We start from the raw sequence: 18,939 nt of genomic DNA, 5'->3' as shown, positions 1-18,939 counted from the left end.
CTCCCCACGACCCTTCAGTAAGGGGGTGTCCAGTTGCCTGCAGATGGGCTTTGGGTCTCCACTCTGCACTCACCCTCATTTACAATGATATGATTCTGGCAGTCTTATTTTACATGTCTTGACGAATCTTTCACATTTTTAGCATCAAATTGCCATTGATTTAGCTTGTAATGTTCCATTGAAGAACTAATACTAGGAGCAGAATGGTCAGATTTCATGTTTATCTTTTCCTATTTACTTACACTGTTGATATTATATCAATCCTTGCCTCCCATAAAGGTATCCTTTTTAGCCACTGTCTACTTTGTGAAAGCTAGATTTGTTAAGACCAAATCGTGAAATCTGTAAATTTATGTAGCTCAGTGCATGTAAACGTCATTGGGTCACAATTCAGTGAGTGGGTACAGATGTTCCTTCGGCTCCTCGTAAATTCCAAGTAGACTCCAGTATTGGAGTATCTGATACACTGGACTTGACCTTGTCTCTGTCAATTGGCTAAGCTATGTTCAAACGTCAGGAGAAACACTGCTGCCACAGCTTTCCACTCTGTTGGGATTCATTATTGGAGCTTTGGGAAAGTGTCTTGGCTTCCAGGGAGTACCGAAAGAATGTTTATTAAATTGGGGTTTCCGTGTGGAGTAGTATTTATATTGCCTGTTCAATAAAAACATTAATGCTTATTTTTATAGCTTGAGAATTGAAAATTATAGAACAAAGGATACTTGTCTATGTACCTTATGGTGTTTAATAACCCCGTATATATTAATGCCAAGATAAGGATGAGGACTCTTAAGGAGCATGGAAGGAGCCAGGTGATGGCTGGAAATCGGTTGCAGAGAATTCTCAGAATTACGGCAAGTGATTTAGTCAAAGGCTGTCTCAAAGAAAGATTTTTTTTTTCCTTGTGTTGTCTTTTGCTGGTCTCATTATAAATCCTAGTTTTATTTAGAAACAATTAATATAGAGCACAGTCAACCTTGATTCGCTTTAATTGAAACATTTAAAACGTCTTTGACACTAACTAGATAATGAAGACATTAATTAATCTGTTGAACCACAGGTTGCTGTAAGTCAGAACTGACTCAATGGCCCCCAACACAAGGACAACACCTGTATAAGAAGGCTTCAAAAAGTTTGTAGGAGAACTCCATTATCTTTTAATTCGATTTTTTCTATGAACTTTTTGAATGGTCCTGGTATATATTTCCACTACTCGCCTGTCAGACTTTTGGATTGCAGTGGCTTATTTTTTAGTGGAGCTTCCAGACTAACACTAGGAAGAATAACCTGGTGATAATTGACTAGTGAAGACGTTATGAGTAGTAGTAGAATATTGTCTGATACAGTGCTGGAAGGTGATCCCTCAGGTTGGAAGGCATTCAAATACAAAAGGGAAGCGATCTCAAACACTGCCTCCTCAAAAAGGTCGACCTTCATGACGTGGATAGAGCAAAACTTTTGGGACCATCATTTTCTGATGTGACAAGATTCAAACTGAGAAGAAATAGCTGCAAACCTTCATTAACTGGAATGTGGAATGTACAGTGTATGAGAGTAGGAAAATAGTAATCCATTACAAATGAAATGGAAGGTGTAAAGATTGATATACGAGGAATTGATGTGCAAACTAAAATGCACACATATTGGGCATTTTGAACCTAAGGTTGAATGGCAGATTAAAGAATGGCATCACAGTCATCATCCTGAGTAACATTTCAAGATCTGTCCTAAAGTCCAACTTCACTGTGTTAGGATGCTGCCCATATGCTTTACCTGCAAAACCAGTTAGTACACCTCTTATTCGAATATACATACCAACCACTAAGGCCGAAGGTGAAGAAAATAAAGATTTTTATCTACTTTTGCAGTATGAAATTGATCAAGCATAATAGTGGGATGGACTGATAATTACTGATGCTTTTATTGAATTTAAAAACAGTAATTGGAAAATGGCTTTGGTAAAGTAAATGCCAGATATAGCATGATAGAATTTTATAAGATAGATGATTTATTCATTGAAAATATCTTTTTCAATAACACAAATGCCAATTTTACACGTGGCCTTCACCAGCTGGAATACACAGGAATTGGAGCAACTACATCTGTGGAAACAGATGATGGAGAAGATTAATCTCAGAACAAGCCCAGGGGCTGACTCCAGAACAGACCATAAGTTGGTTGTATGCAAATTCAAGTTGAAGTTGAAAAAATAAAAAATTCATGAGAGCCAAAATGTGACCTTGAATTTATTGTACCTGCATTTAGAGACCATCTCAAGGATATATTTGACACACTGAACACTAAGGATCAAAGGACATACTATCTGTGTAAGACATCATATATGAAGAAAGCAAAAGATCATTAAAAAGATAGCAAGGAAAAGACCAAAATAGATGTCAAAAGAGATTCATAAATTTGTTCTTCGATGTGGAATAGTTAAAGTGACTAGAAGAAAAAGAGCTGAGCAGATTTCAAACAGCAGCACAAGGAGACTAAGCCAGAGTAAAGACCTGGAGTCAGAAAACCAAAAGGGAAGAACATGCTTGGCGTTTTTCAAGCTGAAAAGACTGAAGGAAAAATTCAAACCTTCAATTCAAATATCAGAAGATTCCATGTGCAAAATATTGAGTAGCGCAGGAAGAATCTAAAGAAGATGGAACGAATATCAAAGACAAGTGGTTGACATTTATCCATTTTAAGAGATAGCATGTGATCAAGACCTGATGGTCTTGTCTTGAGGGAAAAGTATGTGTTGACTGAAGGCACTGGTAAAAAAATGAGACTCCAAGAATTGATGCGTTACCAATTGAGATGTTTAAAAACATGGATGCAGTGCTGGAAGCACTCACTATCTAGAAGCAATCCATATTTGGACTCATTTCAAAGATAGCTGGTCCTGTAGAATGGAGACATTGAATAATAGTAAATATCAAACACAAGTAAAATTTTGTTGAATTCATAAACAGTTTCAGCATCGCATTGACAGGTAACTGTTAGAAATTCAAGCTGGATTCAGAAAAGGATGTGGGACAAAGGATATCAGTGTTGATGTAGACTGGATCTTGTGTTTCATTGACTAAGCAAAGATATTCTCCTGGGTGGATCAGAACAAATTATGGATAACACTGCGAAGAATGGGAAGTCCGGAACATTAAATTGTGATCATTTGGAACTTGTATACAGAATAGAGGGTCAGTCATTTGAACAGTAGCAGCAGAAACTGTTGGTTTAAAATCAGGAAAAGTGTGCACCTGGGTTGTGTTTTTTTTTACCATCCTTCTTCAATCTGCACGTTGAGTACACACTCTGAGAAGCTAGACGGCACGAAGAAGAACATGACATTAGGATTGGAGGAAGCCTCATACCCACCCGGTGATAGGAAAATGGGAACAACCATGCTTGCTGAAAGCAGAGTATCTTAAAGGACTTACTGAGGAAAATCAAAACTATAGCCTTCAATATGAGAACAAAAGTCATCACAGTTGGACCAATAAGTAATAACATGATCAACCAGATTTTAATTATCAAAGATTTATTTTACTTGAGTCCATATCAGTGCTCGTGGAAGTAACAGTCAAGAAATCAAATGATGTGTTCCTTTGTGCAAGTCTCCTGCAAAAGTCCTCTAAAATGTTAAAGGACAATGGCATCACTTTGAGGACTAAAGTGTGCCTGACAAAAGCCATGGTACTTTTGGTATTTTCTAGAACCTTGTATGCATGCAAAAACTTGACAATAAATAGGGAAGACTGAAACGATTTGATACATTTGAATTACGGTGTTGGAAAAGAATCTTGAATCTGTGCAGGACTGTCAGGAGAATGGACACATCTGGAAAGAAACACACCCTGAATTTTCCTTAGAAGCAGATGTGGTGAAACTTGGACTCGTGTATGTTGAATATGTTATTAGCAGTGTCCAGTTCCTGGGGAAGGATTTCTTGGTAAAGTAGAGGATCAGCGAAAAAGAAGCTCCTTAAGGAAATCGGTTTACAAGCTTGGGCTCACAGAGCAGTGATGGTGACAGTGATATGGGCCGGGCAGGATTTTGTTCGGCTGCACATATTGTTGGGATGCGTGGCTCGTACCGGATGGCACCTAGCAACAGGAGCACACGTATGTGTGCATTTCACATATGTCATTTGAAATGAAACAGAATATTTGGAGGAGTAGGAAGTTTTAGAAATCATGTAGTAAAGTAGTTATGAGACTTGGTAGATGATATGACCTTTGAATCAATATAGTCTTAAATGGATTTCTTATTTGTTTTTAGGCAGCAAGAATTATTGCCAAACTAGCAGCATGGGGAAAAGAATTGATGGAAGGCAGCGATTTAAATTACTATTTCAACTGGATAAAAACTCAGCTGAGTTCACAGGTAAAAGAAATTTCTTGTAGCATCTTTGAAAGTAATGTATCACCCTGTGTTCTTGTAAGCTATTTCTGGTAAATGTAATTAAATTAAATGTTAGAGATTAAAATAATGTCAGTTTGAACTTGATCAAATTTCTCTTAAATTTGCTAGCATGTTTCATCTGTTCTCCCTTTGTTTGGATTAAATTCAAGCTTTTCTGCCTTTTGTGCTTTGGGTACTTTCTGCTCTTGGTTTTCTGTGGCCAGGTAGTGTCTTCCTTCTACATGACTGCCACAATCACACAGATTGGATCATTGAAAAGTACGCACAAAACTTCAAACAGCACCCACTTGTAAGCCTTTTGTTGAAGGCAGAAGAAACTTCTATCAGACGAAAGAGAATGCAGTTCTCAGGGCTGGCATCGGGATCAAGGACCACCAAGCCTTGTGTGAGAAATCCTGGTTTGGGGGGAGCCTCTCGAAGTTTCTAGTGGAGTCTTATTCCCTCTGGTCCTGTAACCAGACCACTAAGTTTATGCACTTACACAAGTAAACACACTGGTTCTGGGTAATGCCAGGGGAGTTTTGAACAGTCAGTTGCCTATCAGGAATCATTACTGAATTCACTTGTGACCGGGAACTGGTCCCAGACTCAAGCATCTTTGGGATCAGACCCATTTTCCAGTGCAATGTAAAATAGCTGTCACTCATAGAGATTAATGCTCAGTGTCTTGATTGAATTATTTTGAGATTGAGCAATTAAGAGCCTAAAGCGATAAATGAAACCTGCTTTTTACTCATAGCCATAGTTGATTTTGGACTTTCGAAGTTCTACTTCTCTGTGGAAAACAATAACTTGGTTGTTTAAAGACTGGTAAAATGGCGAGTTCTCTGTGTTTGTCTTCATGGCTCCATAAAAAACAATCAAACAAATAAAAAACACCCTAAACCAAACTCATTGTCATGAAATAATTTCTGAGTCATAATGAACCTCTGAAGCAGAGTCTAACCGGCCCGTGGGTTTCTGAGACTAAATCTTTATGGGGATAGAAAGCGTCTCCCATGGAACACCTGGTGGTTTTGAACTGCTGACCTCTCAGTTAGCAGCTCAACGTGTAACCATCCAGACCACAAGGGCTCTTTCATGGCTTCCTTGAATGGAACAAAGACAGTGTACTACTTGAGGCTCTGTGGAATGTGCTTTTTTTGTGTGTGTTTATAGTTATTGTTTGTTGGTAGAGGAAAGACATGGTAGGATTGATCCTCAGGAAATGAGTGAAGAAAGGAGGGTAGGACAGAGTATTCTGGGGAAAAAGAGAAAATAAAATTTTGTGGGTTTGGGTGTCATGGGGACGAAATGGAGGCATGGGGCCTGGAGAAATAATATCGTGAATCATTGAGTTGTTAGCATTGAACTACTAATACATATGTACTTGAAATAAAAATTTGAAAAGTTAACTAGATTTTAGGTGGCTTTGTTGTTTGTAATGGATTTTAATTTCAGGCATAAGATAGAAATCCCATGAATTTTGGCTTAGATTTACTTTTGTCTTACTAGTGATTGCCTTTTTTATGTTTCAGTAGGAACTGGGGAAGGATTTCATATTTGGATAGGATATTTCACAGTCTTGAACAAAATTGGGTATTTTTAATGTCGATGCTGCATTTTTGGGATTTAGTTTAAAAGTTATTTTTAGAAGAGCTACAAATTAGCAGAATTTACAAACTTTGTGAGGTATTTTAAAAACAAGATATGTAGAACACAAAAATGGGTGTGTAAAAAGGAAATTTAAAAGTTTTAAAATCATTTAAGTTTGTTTGAGGGAACTCCAAAGAGATCATTTAAAAATGCCATTACTTTTTACTTTATTTTTTCATGAACGTTTGGAAGCCCCTTTGTGTATCTGTGGAACCAGAATGTTGTGATACATCTTCCTCCCCTTTCTACCTCCCTCTTCCTTTTTTTAAAATAATTTTTTGCTGTTTTGGCATTACTTACTTCTCCCTTAAGTAAACTACATTTGACTTTAATGTTAACACCTTGATATATTGTTAAAATGAAGCTCTTTTGTTCACAAAATGAAAATTGGCAGGAAGAAATGTCTTCTCCATATGCCCCTGGGCGTGCTGGGTGATTTCACTTGAAACTTGCCCTCAAAGGGTGACATTTACACCGTCCCTCACAGATGACTCGTCACTTTGAGAATGAACATTGCTGTTGGAACCATGTCCACAGAGGGGGGGCGAAATATTTTTTGTTGCTGTTATTGCATGCAAAGATATCAGTGTTTTGACAGTTACTTCCTGGTCTTGGTTAACTGTTCCTTAAGCGCTCTCTCTGTTTTCACTGTAGTCCTTTGTCATCAGGTCTGCGGCTTTCTGCGTTTGGGCGCGACTTTTCCGCTTTACAAGGTCTTTTGCTTCCAAGGTACTCAGCAGCAGTGGTGGCGCTGCTTTCAGAGTCTGGCCACTGCTTCATCTTGCTTCTTGGCATTACTGCCTCTTACTGTGGGTGGAAACTTCTTCCAAAACATTTAACGAAGATGGAATTATACGCCTCTTATTTAGAAAACACCAAAATATGATTAATTGGGATTTTATTTGTTATTTCCTCACATGTTCCCTGATGATGCTTTACCTGGAAATTCTCTCTTTTTTTTCTTTTCCTCTAAAAGAAGGATCAGTTTTATGATCCTCATAGAAATAAACTGAAAAGCACAAGTGACCTGAAAGTTTTTTCTTGGACGTTTACTGACATTTAGGAGCTCTTATTGGGATACTTTAGAGCCTGAGCTGGGGTTGTGGAGACTAATGATTGGCATGCAGTTGTTAGTATTTATTCAATAAAACAAAATACAAGTTTTCTAAGAGAAATCCAGCTTCACTTTTCTCTTGTACCTTCAGCCTCTGACTTTCTACTTCAAATTTTCTTTGGTTATTTCTGTGCAACATTTGAGACTTTTTCTTTTATAATTGTTAGCATTGCTAGGGGTAGTTTAATTTTAATCCTATAGCATCTGTACCCCCTCATTAGACATCTATTTCAAAAGCCTTGACATAGGTATAAATGTGTAGATCACTAAACAGTTTAACTTAAGACAGTTGTGTTGATGGAAAAATAGTATTCAGTAAATAACTCCTGAGTTGTGACAGTTTATACTTGCTTCATTTATGAAATTTAGGTGGAGCTGGTATTTACTTTTAGTATAGTTCTGATTTTAGTAGCATGTCGATTAAGTATTATGTGAAAGAATATAATGATATAGAACACTACACCATTCCCATGCTGTCGATAAACTCTATAAGGTAGGCTTAGAAAAAAATTGCAAATTAACTACCTTTCCTAAGCTGATAAATTAGGATAAAATTAAAAACAAAACTAAGTAATAAGCTATTTATTTCGTAATAGAAACTGCGTGGTAGCGGTGTCGCTGTTGATATTGGAACAGTCTCTTCAAGTGATGTAAGTATACTCCTTCTTAATTCACTGGCCTCCTAACACTCTGAATTTAATGTATTTGGAGTTACAGACATCTAGAATTTTTAGAGTGGTTACTAGTTCCAAAAATTCAAGTTCATGGATTTGATGTGTGACCTCGGGTGAGGTTAATTGTATTGGAAAACTATAGATGGCCTAGAGTGATCCCGTTTTCTGTTGATAGATCTCTTCCCTGCTGCTCTTTTTTTTTTTCCCCCCAGGCCACTTTATTTCAGGCCTTGGAATCAGAGTAAGGGTCTGAATTCTGTTGTACAACTGGAGTTAGTAATCTTAATGTTACTGTCTTCAGTAAAAAGCAAAAAAACCACAACAAAAACACAGAAAACTTTGTTTGAAACTCGTCTCATATTTGTCTAATAAGAGGTGAACCATGTGCTAAACAGTGGAAATAGTGACAAAATCCGATGGCACCAACATTTTTTGCCTATTCAGTGTTGCTTAGGGCATTATATATTAAAAAATTTTTTTTTTTGTCAATCTCTCCCTATACTTGTAGAGTCAAAAGATTAAAGCTTAAAACTAATCATGCCCCCCTCAAATCCTTTGCTAACCTACAGTTAACCTGCCTCATTTGGAAATAGTTTAATATCCTGTGCTCTAGGAATAACTGAGGTCAAGTAAGGACTGAGAAAAGGAGAGGGGAGTAAAAAAAAAAGAAACATAGTTGAGGGAAATATAGCTTCCTTTGTTGGAAATATCTCTGGGAAACAAAAACATCTTTAGAGGGTAGAACAATTCCATTATCTCTTTAGTTATCTTTTTGTGAGCTTTTTGAAGCTTGCTTTTATTTTCAGTCTCATATTAAAAAATAGTTGAGGGTAGAGGGTTAGCTTCTCCTCGTATTTCGCATTTAATAGGAATATCCTAGAGTGGTAGCTAATATTTATTGAGCATTTTCTCCGTACTCGGGACATTGTTTTTTTACGCGTACATGCCCTTTAGTACTCACGCTCATTCTTGAAGGTGTGTCCCACTCTTAGCCATGCTTTATAGGTGAGCAGAGAGGCTCCACAGAGGCATCCCGTCTTGTCATACAGCTAACGAGAGGCAGAAAGTTAGTGATATGTGACGGCTTTGGAAGTAACTGCATTTTAGTAGGATCTTCAGGATCTCCGAGGCTCACAGCCTCCTCTGACTCTAAAATCGCTGCCATCCCGTTACTTTATTGCTGTCAGATTGATTCCTTAGAAATCTCTTTAGGCTTTCAGAGCAAAGTCAGTAAACTGCATTACATCATATTGCCATTTGATGTCAGTATAAAACAAATAAACAAAAAGCTCTACACTGCAATAGGAAAAAGAAGTATGATTCAGCAGTCTAACCTTTGAAAATGACCACGGTTATTGCTTTGAGTAGATTATTGCAAATTCTTGTACTTTAATAATACTGTATTTTCAATGTTTGCAAAGGGAATTTAAGATGCTTTATAACATTGTCAAGAGAACTTTTCAAAAAATGCTATGTTGTCCTTCCGTGAAAGTGAAATTAATAAACGATGTCCGAGTCTCTGCTGTGATTAGGCACCATCGAGTCCCTTGTGGCTCAGGGACTGTGTGCACCAGAACGAATACCGCCTGGGCCTGCACCATCCTCACAGTTGTTCTTCTATTTTAGCCCATTGTTGGCAGCCACTGTGTCAGTCCATCTTGTCGAGGGTCTTCCTCTTTTTTCTTGCTGCCCCTCTACTTTACCAAGATGAAGTCTTTTTCTAGGGACTGGTCTCTCCTGATAACATATTCAAAGTACACAAGATGAAGTCTTGCCATCCTTGCTTCTGAGAAACATTCCGATGTTCTTCTTCCAAGAGAGATGATTTGTTCTTTTGGCAGACCACGGTATTTTCAGTAGTCTTTACCAGCACCATAATTCAAATGCATCAATTCTTTGGCCTTCTTTATTTGATGCCCAATCAGAGGCTGTACTTAACCTCTTAATGCTCACTCTTCACTGGTTCTAGATGTGCATTGTGACTTCGTGTTTTAGGACGCATAAGCCTAGCCTGGGGAGTTTTGAATGTTGGGTTTATGCACTGACGGACCAGTGCTGCTATCTTTCACAGACTTAGGAGGGGCCAGAAGGAATCTGGAAAGGGTTTTCTTTCTTTTTTCCTTTGCCTCGCTTTATGTACACATGTGGGTAGAAGAGAAAAGTGACTGTTGTAGGTCCAATTTAGTTTAGTTATTGTAGGATGAGCGTTGCTTCTTTGGTAGTAAGTAACCTGGTTACATTGCCAGATTCCCTTTATTACTACTTATCTTGTCTCTTAGTGCTATGGAGCAGTGTTTTCCCTTGGAACGGCCTGTGATGATGGGTTATGTAGCTGCACTATCACATGTGGTAGCCATGAGCCACATGCGACTGTTAAGCACTTGGAAAGGTGGCTAGAGCAAGTGATAATTTAAAATTTTATTTTAAAAAAACATCAAGATACATTTCGCGTACTGTAAAATTCATCTACGTAACAGTTCAGTGTCTTTTAATATATTTATATAGTTCTGCAACCATCACCACAATCTATTTCTTATATTTACTGTAACTCTCAAAGGAACCTTATACACATTAAGGAGTCTTTCCCTGCACACACTGCCCCATCCCAACCACGAATCTACATTCTGTCTCCATAGAGTTTCCTATTGTGTTTATAAAGGGAATTAGACAATAAGTAATCTTTTTGTGACTGACTTCTTTTAATTTAGCAAAATATTTTTAAGATTCATCCATATTGTGGCATATAACAGTATTTTCAAAGAAGAAATGAAACTTGACCTTTATGGCTTTTGACTGTACTCCTTAAATTACTTTCTGTAACAATTTTAATATGCTTGTTGTTAGGGGGCTAGTTTTGTTGCTTTGCCTTGGTAATTTAATACCATGAGAATGTGACACTTCAGTCTTCCATAAGGGATGAGGGAGTAGCTTGATTAAATTCTTTACTACTCTTTTAATAAGTACATCACCCCCCCAAACAAAACAAAACAAAACAAAACAAAACACACCCACAAAACAGACAAAGACCAACTGACAGCCATCAAGTTGATTCCCTCTCATAGTAACCCATAGGGCAGGGTAGGACTGCCCCTGCAAGCTTCTGAGACTGTCACTTTTTATTCTCCCAAGGAGCAGCTGCTGGTTTTGAACTGCTGAACTGATGGTTAGCAGCCCAACACATAACTCATTCCAATACCAGTGCTCCTGTGCTGACTAATAACAGAAATCAGTAGGCCCAATCAGTAGTTCACATGGTTCTGATCTCTCTCTTAACTGCAGTCTGCTCTAGCTTGTGGATGAGACCTGATTCTATGGAACCAAGTTTGTGGGAACCCAGTGTGATTCAGATGAATTGCATGTCTTTTTTGTGCAAGTTTCAAAAGCATGATTATTTACCTAAAGCAAATCTTGGAAAGTCCCCATAATTCCTTTGCTCTTTATCTCCTTATCACAAAATTGATATGCTTAAGACATTGGGAATCATTAAAAAGTATGAACTGGGTGTTAAAAAAAGGACAACCATCTTATACTTAATGTTATGTAAATGTGCCTTCATTTTCAAATTATTGGAACCTTGGTAATGGTCAGGCTATCATCGAGGTTGGCAGTTCCTGTACACCAGCTGCTCTTTGGGAGTAAGATGAGGCTGTCTGCTCCTGTAAAGATGTACAGCCGCAGCCACAGTGACTCCAAACACCAAATTCTTCATCACAATTACCTTCATTTTGAACTTTTAAATCGTTGAAAAGGCTTCCGGCCTTTTCGTACACTGCAGGTCCAGTGAGTTATTTAACGTGGCTCTGCTAGCCGAAGTCTGTAACTCCCTCCAAACAACCTTCCCATGCATGGTTCTTGTTAGAAGGTGGAGGAAGGTACTGCGAGGATTCATCTGTGAGTCATTACAAACAAGATTCCCTGGAATGCCATCCTGTGTATAAAGTGAACCTTCTGAGAAGCAGGAGGAGGGATTTCATTACCAGCAAGAGTCAGGAGTGGAGCTCATCTTCTGGACTGGAGATCTCTGCGTAGGGAACTGCCTATTCCAGATGACAGCTACATCAGAGGAGCAGCCGCAGCAGCAGAGCCAGTAGAACCAGGAGCCAGAGCATGGAACAGAGTGATGGACTTCCAACTCAGAGCAAGTAAAGCCGAGTGCTTTTGTGCAGGAGTCTGGCTTGTAGAATGGGGTGCCTCTGGGTACTTAAGAGGGGAGCTGGGTTTGCTGACCCTTTGAGCTTGAGCTGAATGCCTTTGGGTTTAGTCTGACTGTAGAGTGGTATGGCCCTCTGGGCAATTTTTAGCGGAACAAAAGAATTTTGTTAGCATATTCTGATAAACAACTTAACCCTGAGCACTTCTTAATGGCATTAAAACGTACTTACTTCCTTAATCCCCCTCTCTTTATTTTACTGTTTTATTTTTTCCCAGTGGTTTTATTGGCATATAATTCATGTGTCATACAATTTAATAGTTCTATCACATCAAGAAGTGTTGTTCAGTTATCACCACAATCTGTTTTAGAACATTTCTTCCATCTTGTACTGGGCGTTGTTAGTTCCCTGTTTCTGTCCAACTTCTTTTGCCATACCCCCAAGGAACCTTTAATCCAGTTACTGTCCATATAGATTTACCTATATAGGATTTCATATACAGGAAAACATTAAAAATCAAACAACGACAACCATTAAAAATAACAAAAGTAATGAAACAAAACCTACTTCATTCAGAAAGTAGAAAATATTAAAAACTAGAACAAATTTAAATGCATCATAAGGAAGTTCAAGTGATAAGGTGGTATAGTTTAACCTAACTGCATCTGTGACAATCCACTTCCAGTGCTTTCTGCATATTTGCAAGGCTATTCACATCCCTGGTCCATTGTCAGAGGGGATGTCCCAGAAGTTTACTCATGTGTATGGGAATTCCTCTTCACTAACCTTTTAGTTGTGAATTTTCTCTTTGAGCTCTATGTAGCCATTGCAATGGATATTAGAATCTAGAGAAGTAAAATAGAGAATACTAAGATTACAGTAAGGTTAAATAAGAACTGTATTCACCTGTTCTAATAAACTAATCTGTACTTAAAAACTCGGTTTACAGACATTTAGCAATGGATCTTGTTTGTAATCTGGGGATTGCCTGTAATTTATAGTGAGAGAGTACTGTTAATGTTATCACTAACATTGTTTATGTCTTTATAATGCCTAAACGGAAGCTACAACTAACAAAGAATCTAAATTGGAACTATGTCGTGTATTTAACATAACATGGTGAGTGGACACAGGAGAAGACTACTTGAAGTGCTGAACAAAGTGATTTTGCCCTGAGAAATGCTGAGGGGCAATGCAAGAGGAGAGTGCCCTCATTTGCTTTTGGTCTGCTTACCTAGACATGTTGTTCAGGCTTTTGCTCCTAACAAGCAGTGTGAATTCTTCTACAAAGGGTTACTACCCACTGACTAATTAGAAAAATATCATTTTTTCCATCACGGAAGATGTTTATAAAGCTGAAAATACACATTTTTTATCATTAATTTCTGTTAATGTTTAGTTTTCAGTCAAAGAATATTACTGGCTATATTGTGCATTTGTAGAATGATTTTCACGACTTTCTAGAAAAAAATTTAAGCTACCCTTTACTTGTTGACTGGACTATTGACACTAAGTGTACTTATGTTGTACTTTTAAAATGAGGGACTAGAATTTCATTGAAGTTTCTGAGAATCTAGAGACGTTTAGATCAGAAAAGTTTAGTAACAATGTACATTAAGTTTTGTGAATTACATGGCATTCGTAATTCTTTATATAATTTTGTAAATGTAGTTTCTGCCATTTTTTTGGTCTCTCTACTGCTTATCAATATACGGCTCATTAAAAATGTTTAGGGGCTTGCCCAGGCCAGAGCATCTTACTTGCTTCGACAATGAAGGAACCTGCAACTTCTTGGTGGTGTATTTCAAGTTTCAGATATTAATTTCAATTTCTATAAGATGGTATCTACGGTGTTTTTCACTCCTAGGCATTCTTCTTCAAAGATTTAATTAGACTTCTTTATATGCCTTATTATGTGTTTTTTTAAGCTTACAATTTATTGAGTTTCTGTGATTTGCCTTGCTGTATGCTAAATGTACTATTTCACATATTTCTCACAGTACCTGTTCAAGGTGCATCTGTATTAAAGGTGAAGGAACTGAGTGTTGAAGAGGTTCTGTAATCTGCTTGACGTTTTTAAAATATAGGCATGTCTCAAAACATACACATTCCTGTTATGTTTGTTGATGTGTCTATAATGATAAATAGTGCCTTATTCAAGGGCAAATGAACCACTGTGAGGCAATATACTTATCAGACCATGTCAAAGACAATATTTTGTTCATCGATTTTTCTAGCTATGTGTTAAATCATCTTGAATTGTTTGGGCTTAATTTGAGAGGCACAATTATTTTAATATCTGAGAGGTAGAGATAAAAGCAGACATGAGGATTAACTTTTGAAAAGATACTGAGGAATTCTCTGCTGCCAGCAAGCCTAGTAAGACAAACACGTGAAATAAAAATATCTGCACACAATCTCATGACTTTAAATACCTTCCAATTTGAAATCCTTGCCCTTTTTCTTGTGCAGAGTTCTCAGTACGTGCAGTGTGTTGCTGGGTGTCTTCAACTGATGCTTCGAGTCAATGAGTACCGCTTTGCCTGGGTTGAAGCAGATGGGGTGAACTGGTGAGTGCCCTGTACTTTTAAGGTGAATAACTTTTTAAAGCATCTTTTCTGAGATTTTCAAAGTAATCAGTACAATTGATCATTTAAAGGAAGTGTTTTAAAAGATATATTTTAATATCTGCTTAGCAATGTTAACATTTAAAAAATCATAACTGTTAAACTATTTCCCATTTGATCTGTTCCATTATAATTTTTATGTCTTAAAAAAAAAGACTAAAATTTCAACTCATGGTTACCCTCTTGTTTGCTGTGCTCTGTAGCAGTATTTCCCAAGTGGGTGATACTGCCCCTTGAGGGGTGCTGGAATGATGCTTGGAGTCTGCCCCAGCAGATACCCTGGATTACTGTCTAGAGTACAAACATGTTTGCTTGCGAGGGTGGTGCTGATTGTGTGTGTGAATGCGGGGTGTTAGACAAAAGACGGGTGGAAACCTGGGCTTTATAGGGTTTTCAGTAGCTTGTCTCTCAGAAGTAGATATCCGTGTCTTTTATTTCCAAGCCACCTCTGGGTAGATTCACACTTCCCCCCTCCCTGTTAGCAGCCAAAATATTAACCATTTTTGCTACTTTCCAAAGGTTTAGGTCTCCTGAAGACCCACACTTAAAAAATTGCAGATATTCAGAATGCAAAAACCTAGTTACAAAAGTACCATGTGGCAAATGCAGGCACCCCACCCCCCAAACAACAGCAACAACAACAAACAACAAGAAAATGTCTTCCTCAGAAAAAGTATATAAACCATTCCTTATAATGCCATGTATTTTTATTGTTGTCAGGTGCCATCAAGTTGGTTCTAACACTCCATGCTCAACAGAGAAAATACTGCCTGGTCCTGCCCCAAACTCACAGCTCTTTCAATCCTTGAGCCCCTTGAGCCACAGGGTCAATTCATCTTATAAGGGTCTTCCTGTCCCTCTATGTTACCAAGCATGATGTCCTTCTCCAGGGACTGGTCTCTCCTGACAAGATGTCCAGATTATGTGAGACGAAGTTTTGTCATCCTTGCCTCCAATGAGCATTCTGGCTGTACTTCCTCCAAGACAGATGTTTGTCCTTTTCAGCAGTACATGATCCTTTAAGTATTCCTCACCAGTACTACAATGCAAATATATCTGTTCTTCTTGGGTCTTTCTTACTCAATGTCTGACTTTCATAGGCAATTAAAAATTGCATGGCTTGGGTCAGGTACACTTTAGTTCTCACAGTAAAATTCTTGCTTTTCAACACTGAAGAGGTCTTGTGCAGCAGATTTACACAAGGCAGTGTGTCTTTTGATCTCTTGACTGCTGTTTCTGTGAGCATTGCTAGTGGATCAAAGTAAGCCAACTTCAAACTTTATTCTTTTGATCATGATGTGACTGACCTACTGGTACAGGTATGAGAATTTTTGCTTCCTTCAAATTGAGTTGGAATTCATATTGAAGGCTGCAATTGTTACATATTTATCAGCAAGTGCCTCAAGTTCACTTTCAGCAAGCAAGTTCACTTTCAGCAAGCAAGTTCACTTTCAGCAAGCAAGGTTTCACTGTCATCAGCATGTCTCAGGTTGTTAATAAGTTTTCCTCCAATCCTGATGCCATATTCTTCTTCATATATCACCATCTTCTGATGATTTGCTCAGCATACAGATTGAATAAGTATGGTAAGAAGATACAACCCTGATGCATACCTTTCTAATTTTGAATCATGCAGTATTCCCTTGTTCTGTTTGAACAACTGCCTCTTGATTCAAGTTCTTCCTGAGCAGAATACACTTTCAGAATTCTCATTCCTCTTAAGCCTATCCATAGTTTGTTAACAATATAGTCAATGCCTTAGCATAGTCAGTAAACTGCAAGTAAACATCTTTCTAGTATTCTCTGCTTTCAGCCAAGATCCATCTGATACAGCAATGATGTCCCTTGTTTCATGTTCTCTTCTGAATCCTGCCTGAACCTCTGGCAGCTGCTTGTCAGTATACTGCTGTAACTGTTGTCAAATGATTTTCTGCACAATTTTACTTACATGTAATACCAGTGATACTGTTCTATAATTTTAATTTTTTGTTGGGTCATGTTTCTTGGTAATGGGTACAAATATGGATCTCTTCCAATCAGATGGCCAAGCTTAATCTTCCAAATTTCTTGGCATAGACATATAAGTGCTTCCAGTGTATTATCAGCCTGTTGGAACATTTCTTTTGTTATTCCATCAATACATGGAGCCCTGTTTTTGACTAATGCATTCAGTGAAGCTTGAACTTCTTCCTTCAGCACCATTGGCTCTTGCTCATCTGCTCCCTCCTGAAATGGTTGAGTGTCGACCAGTTCTTTTTAGTGCAGTGACTGTGTGTATCTTCCATCTTCTTTTGATGGTCCCTGCATCATTCAATATTTTGCCCTCAGAGTCTTTGAATATTAAAACTTGAGTTTTGAATTTTTTCTTGGGTTCTTTCAGTTTAAGATGTACTGATTGTGATTTTCCTTTTTAGTTTTCTAATTCCAGGTTTGTGCCCATGTCCTTGCAACTTTGACTTTGTCCTCTCAACCTGTCCTTTGACATTTTCTGTTTGACTTCATCATTTTTCCTTTTGCCTTAGCTACTTTATAATTAAGAGCAAGTTTCAGTCTCTTCTGACATCCACCTTGATCTTTTTTTCCTTTTCTGTTTTTTTACTGACCTTTTGCTTTCTTCCTGAATGATGTTCTTGATGTCCTTCTACAGCTCATCAGGTTTTCTGTCACGAGTTCAATGCAGCAAATGTGTTCTTGAGATGTTCTGGAAATTCAGGTAGGATAGAATTAAGTTCATATTTTGGCTTTCGTGGACTTGTTTTAAATTTCATCAGTTTCAACCTGAACTTACATATGAACAATTGGTTTGCTGTCCACAGTGGGCCCCTGCCTGGGTTTTAGCTGCTGATTTTGAGCTTCTCCATGTGTCTTCCCACAAATATAGTCAGTTTGATTTCTGTGTATTCCATCTGGAGATGTCCATGTGTACTGTCAACTTTTGTTTGTTGCAAGGAAGTATTTGCGATGAAGTCGTTTGTCTTTTATGTCATGCAATCTCCAGCTTCATTTCTATCATGAAGACCCTATTTTCCAACTGCTGTTCCTTCCTCTTTGTTTCCAACGTTTGCATTCCAATTTCACAATTATCAGTGCATCTTGATTGCATATCTGATCTATTTCAAAATGAAGACATTGGTAAAAGCCGTTAGTTTCTGCATCACCAGCTTTACTGGTTGGTGCATAAGGTTGACTTGTAGTTGTATTGATTGGATTTCCTTGTAGAAGGATAGGTATAATCCTATTACAGACAGCATTGTACTTCGAAATAGATCTTGAAATGCACTTTCTGACAGCGGATCAGTGGCACTCCTCTAAGTTGTGCCATTCCCGCCATAATAAACCGCATGCGATTTTCTGACCCCAAATGGCCAGTGCCAGTCCATTCCAGCTCACAACACTTAAGATATGGAGCTTTATGGTTCCATTTCACTTTTGATGACTTCCAATTTTTCTAGGTTCATACTGTGTATATCCCAAGTTGATGACCAGTCGGCTTTTGCAGCTCTTTCTTCTTACCTCGAGTTGTGCCCCATCACAAATGACGCTCCCGGAGGCGCATTGTGACAGCCACTGTCTCAACACGTTTCACTGAGAGTTTTCCCCTTGCTGACTCACCCCTCACTGACCCCTTTCTCTACCAGTCATGATCTCCTCCTTCTTTGGGGCTGTATTCTCTTGATAACATGTCCACGGTACCTGAGATATGAAGTTTCTTTATCATTTATTGTAATGAGCATTTTGGTTGTGTGCACGGCTATGATTTATTACAGAGACATAGTAAGATTTCTCGGCCAGAACATATGGAAAGTAACACAGACAGAGCCTGGACAGAGCCTTGGACAGCCTTCCTTTTGGGTTCACTAAGAGGATAGATACTCTTCTCTCAGTAATGAAAATGGAACAACATGTGCGGTGTCCCTACTCAGAGAAGCCCAATTAAAGACCTAGATACCAAGGTTTTTACTGGGGACTGGTGGTGGAGGCATCTTCTTGGGAACATAGAACAAAATTACAGACTACCAGAAGAAAGCATGTGTTAATCATAAACCATATTGCTTGTACGAACTGCCTTTGTGCAGTGAACCACCCTCATTATTTAGGGAAAGTTTTATAGCAGGGCAGGAAACTTTACCAGCCGGGTTCCCAGAAGCCAGTTAGTCAGGGCTTTCTAGATCTCAGGCATATTATATTAACTCTTGTTCTGCACAGAAATCTAAAAATAGGCTATAAAGATGGCATTTACAGTCTATCTTCCTAAAAAATAATTCAATATTTTGGGCAGCACAGTATGATGATTTACTGCCATTAAGTCAGTTTTGATTCAT

At 38.2% G+C, this 18,939-nt stretch overlaps 1 protein-coding gene across 2 annotated transcripts in view; it reads left to right on the top strand.

Annotated features, from left to right (window-relative positions):
• The window catches only part of ATP6V1H (ATPase H+ transporting V1 subunit H), a 113,076-nt gene that overhangs the window by 28,211 nt on the left and 65,926 nt on the right, over positions 1-18,939 (top strand). The window contains exons 6-8 of one of the 2 annotated variants that reach the window (XM_004697555.3): positions 4,273-4,377; positions 7,762-7,815; positions 14,463-14,560. In XM_004697555.3, the coding sequence (XP_004697612.1) occupies positions 4,273-4,377; positions 7,762-7,815; positions 14,463-14,560 (257 nt within the window). The remainder of the gene's footprint in view (positions 1-4,272; positions 4,378-7,761; positions 7,816-14,462; positions 14,561-18,939) is intronic. The other variant, XM_004697556.3, reaches the window with a different exon arrangement.

Source organism: Echinops telfairi, unplaced genomic scaffold (genome assembly GCF_000313985.2).
Source record: "Echinops telfairi isolate 266 unplaced genomic scaffold, ASM31398v2 ScPeMD7_1;HRSCAF=3_0, whole genome shotgun sequence".
Taxonomy (NCBI): Eukaryota; Metazoa; Chordata; class Mammalia; order Afrosoricida; family Tenrecidae; genus Echinops; species Echinops telfairi.
The sequence above is the reverse complement of the archived record's forward strand: the minus strand, read 5'-3'. Positions and strand labels throughout refer to the sequence as shown.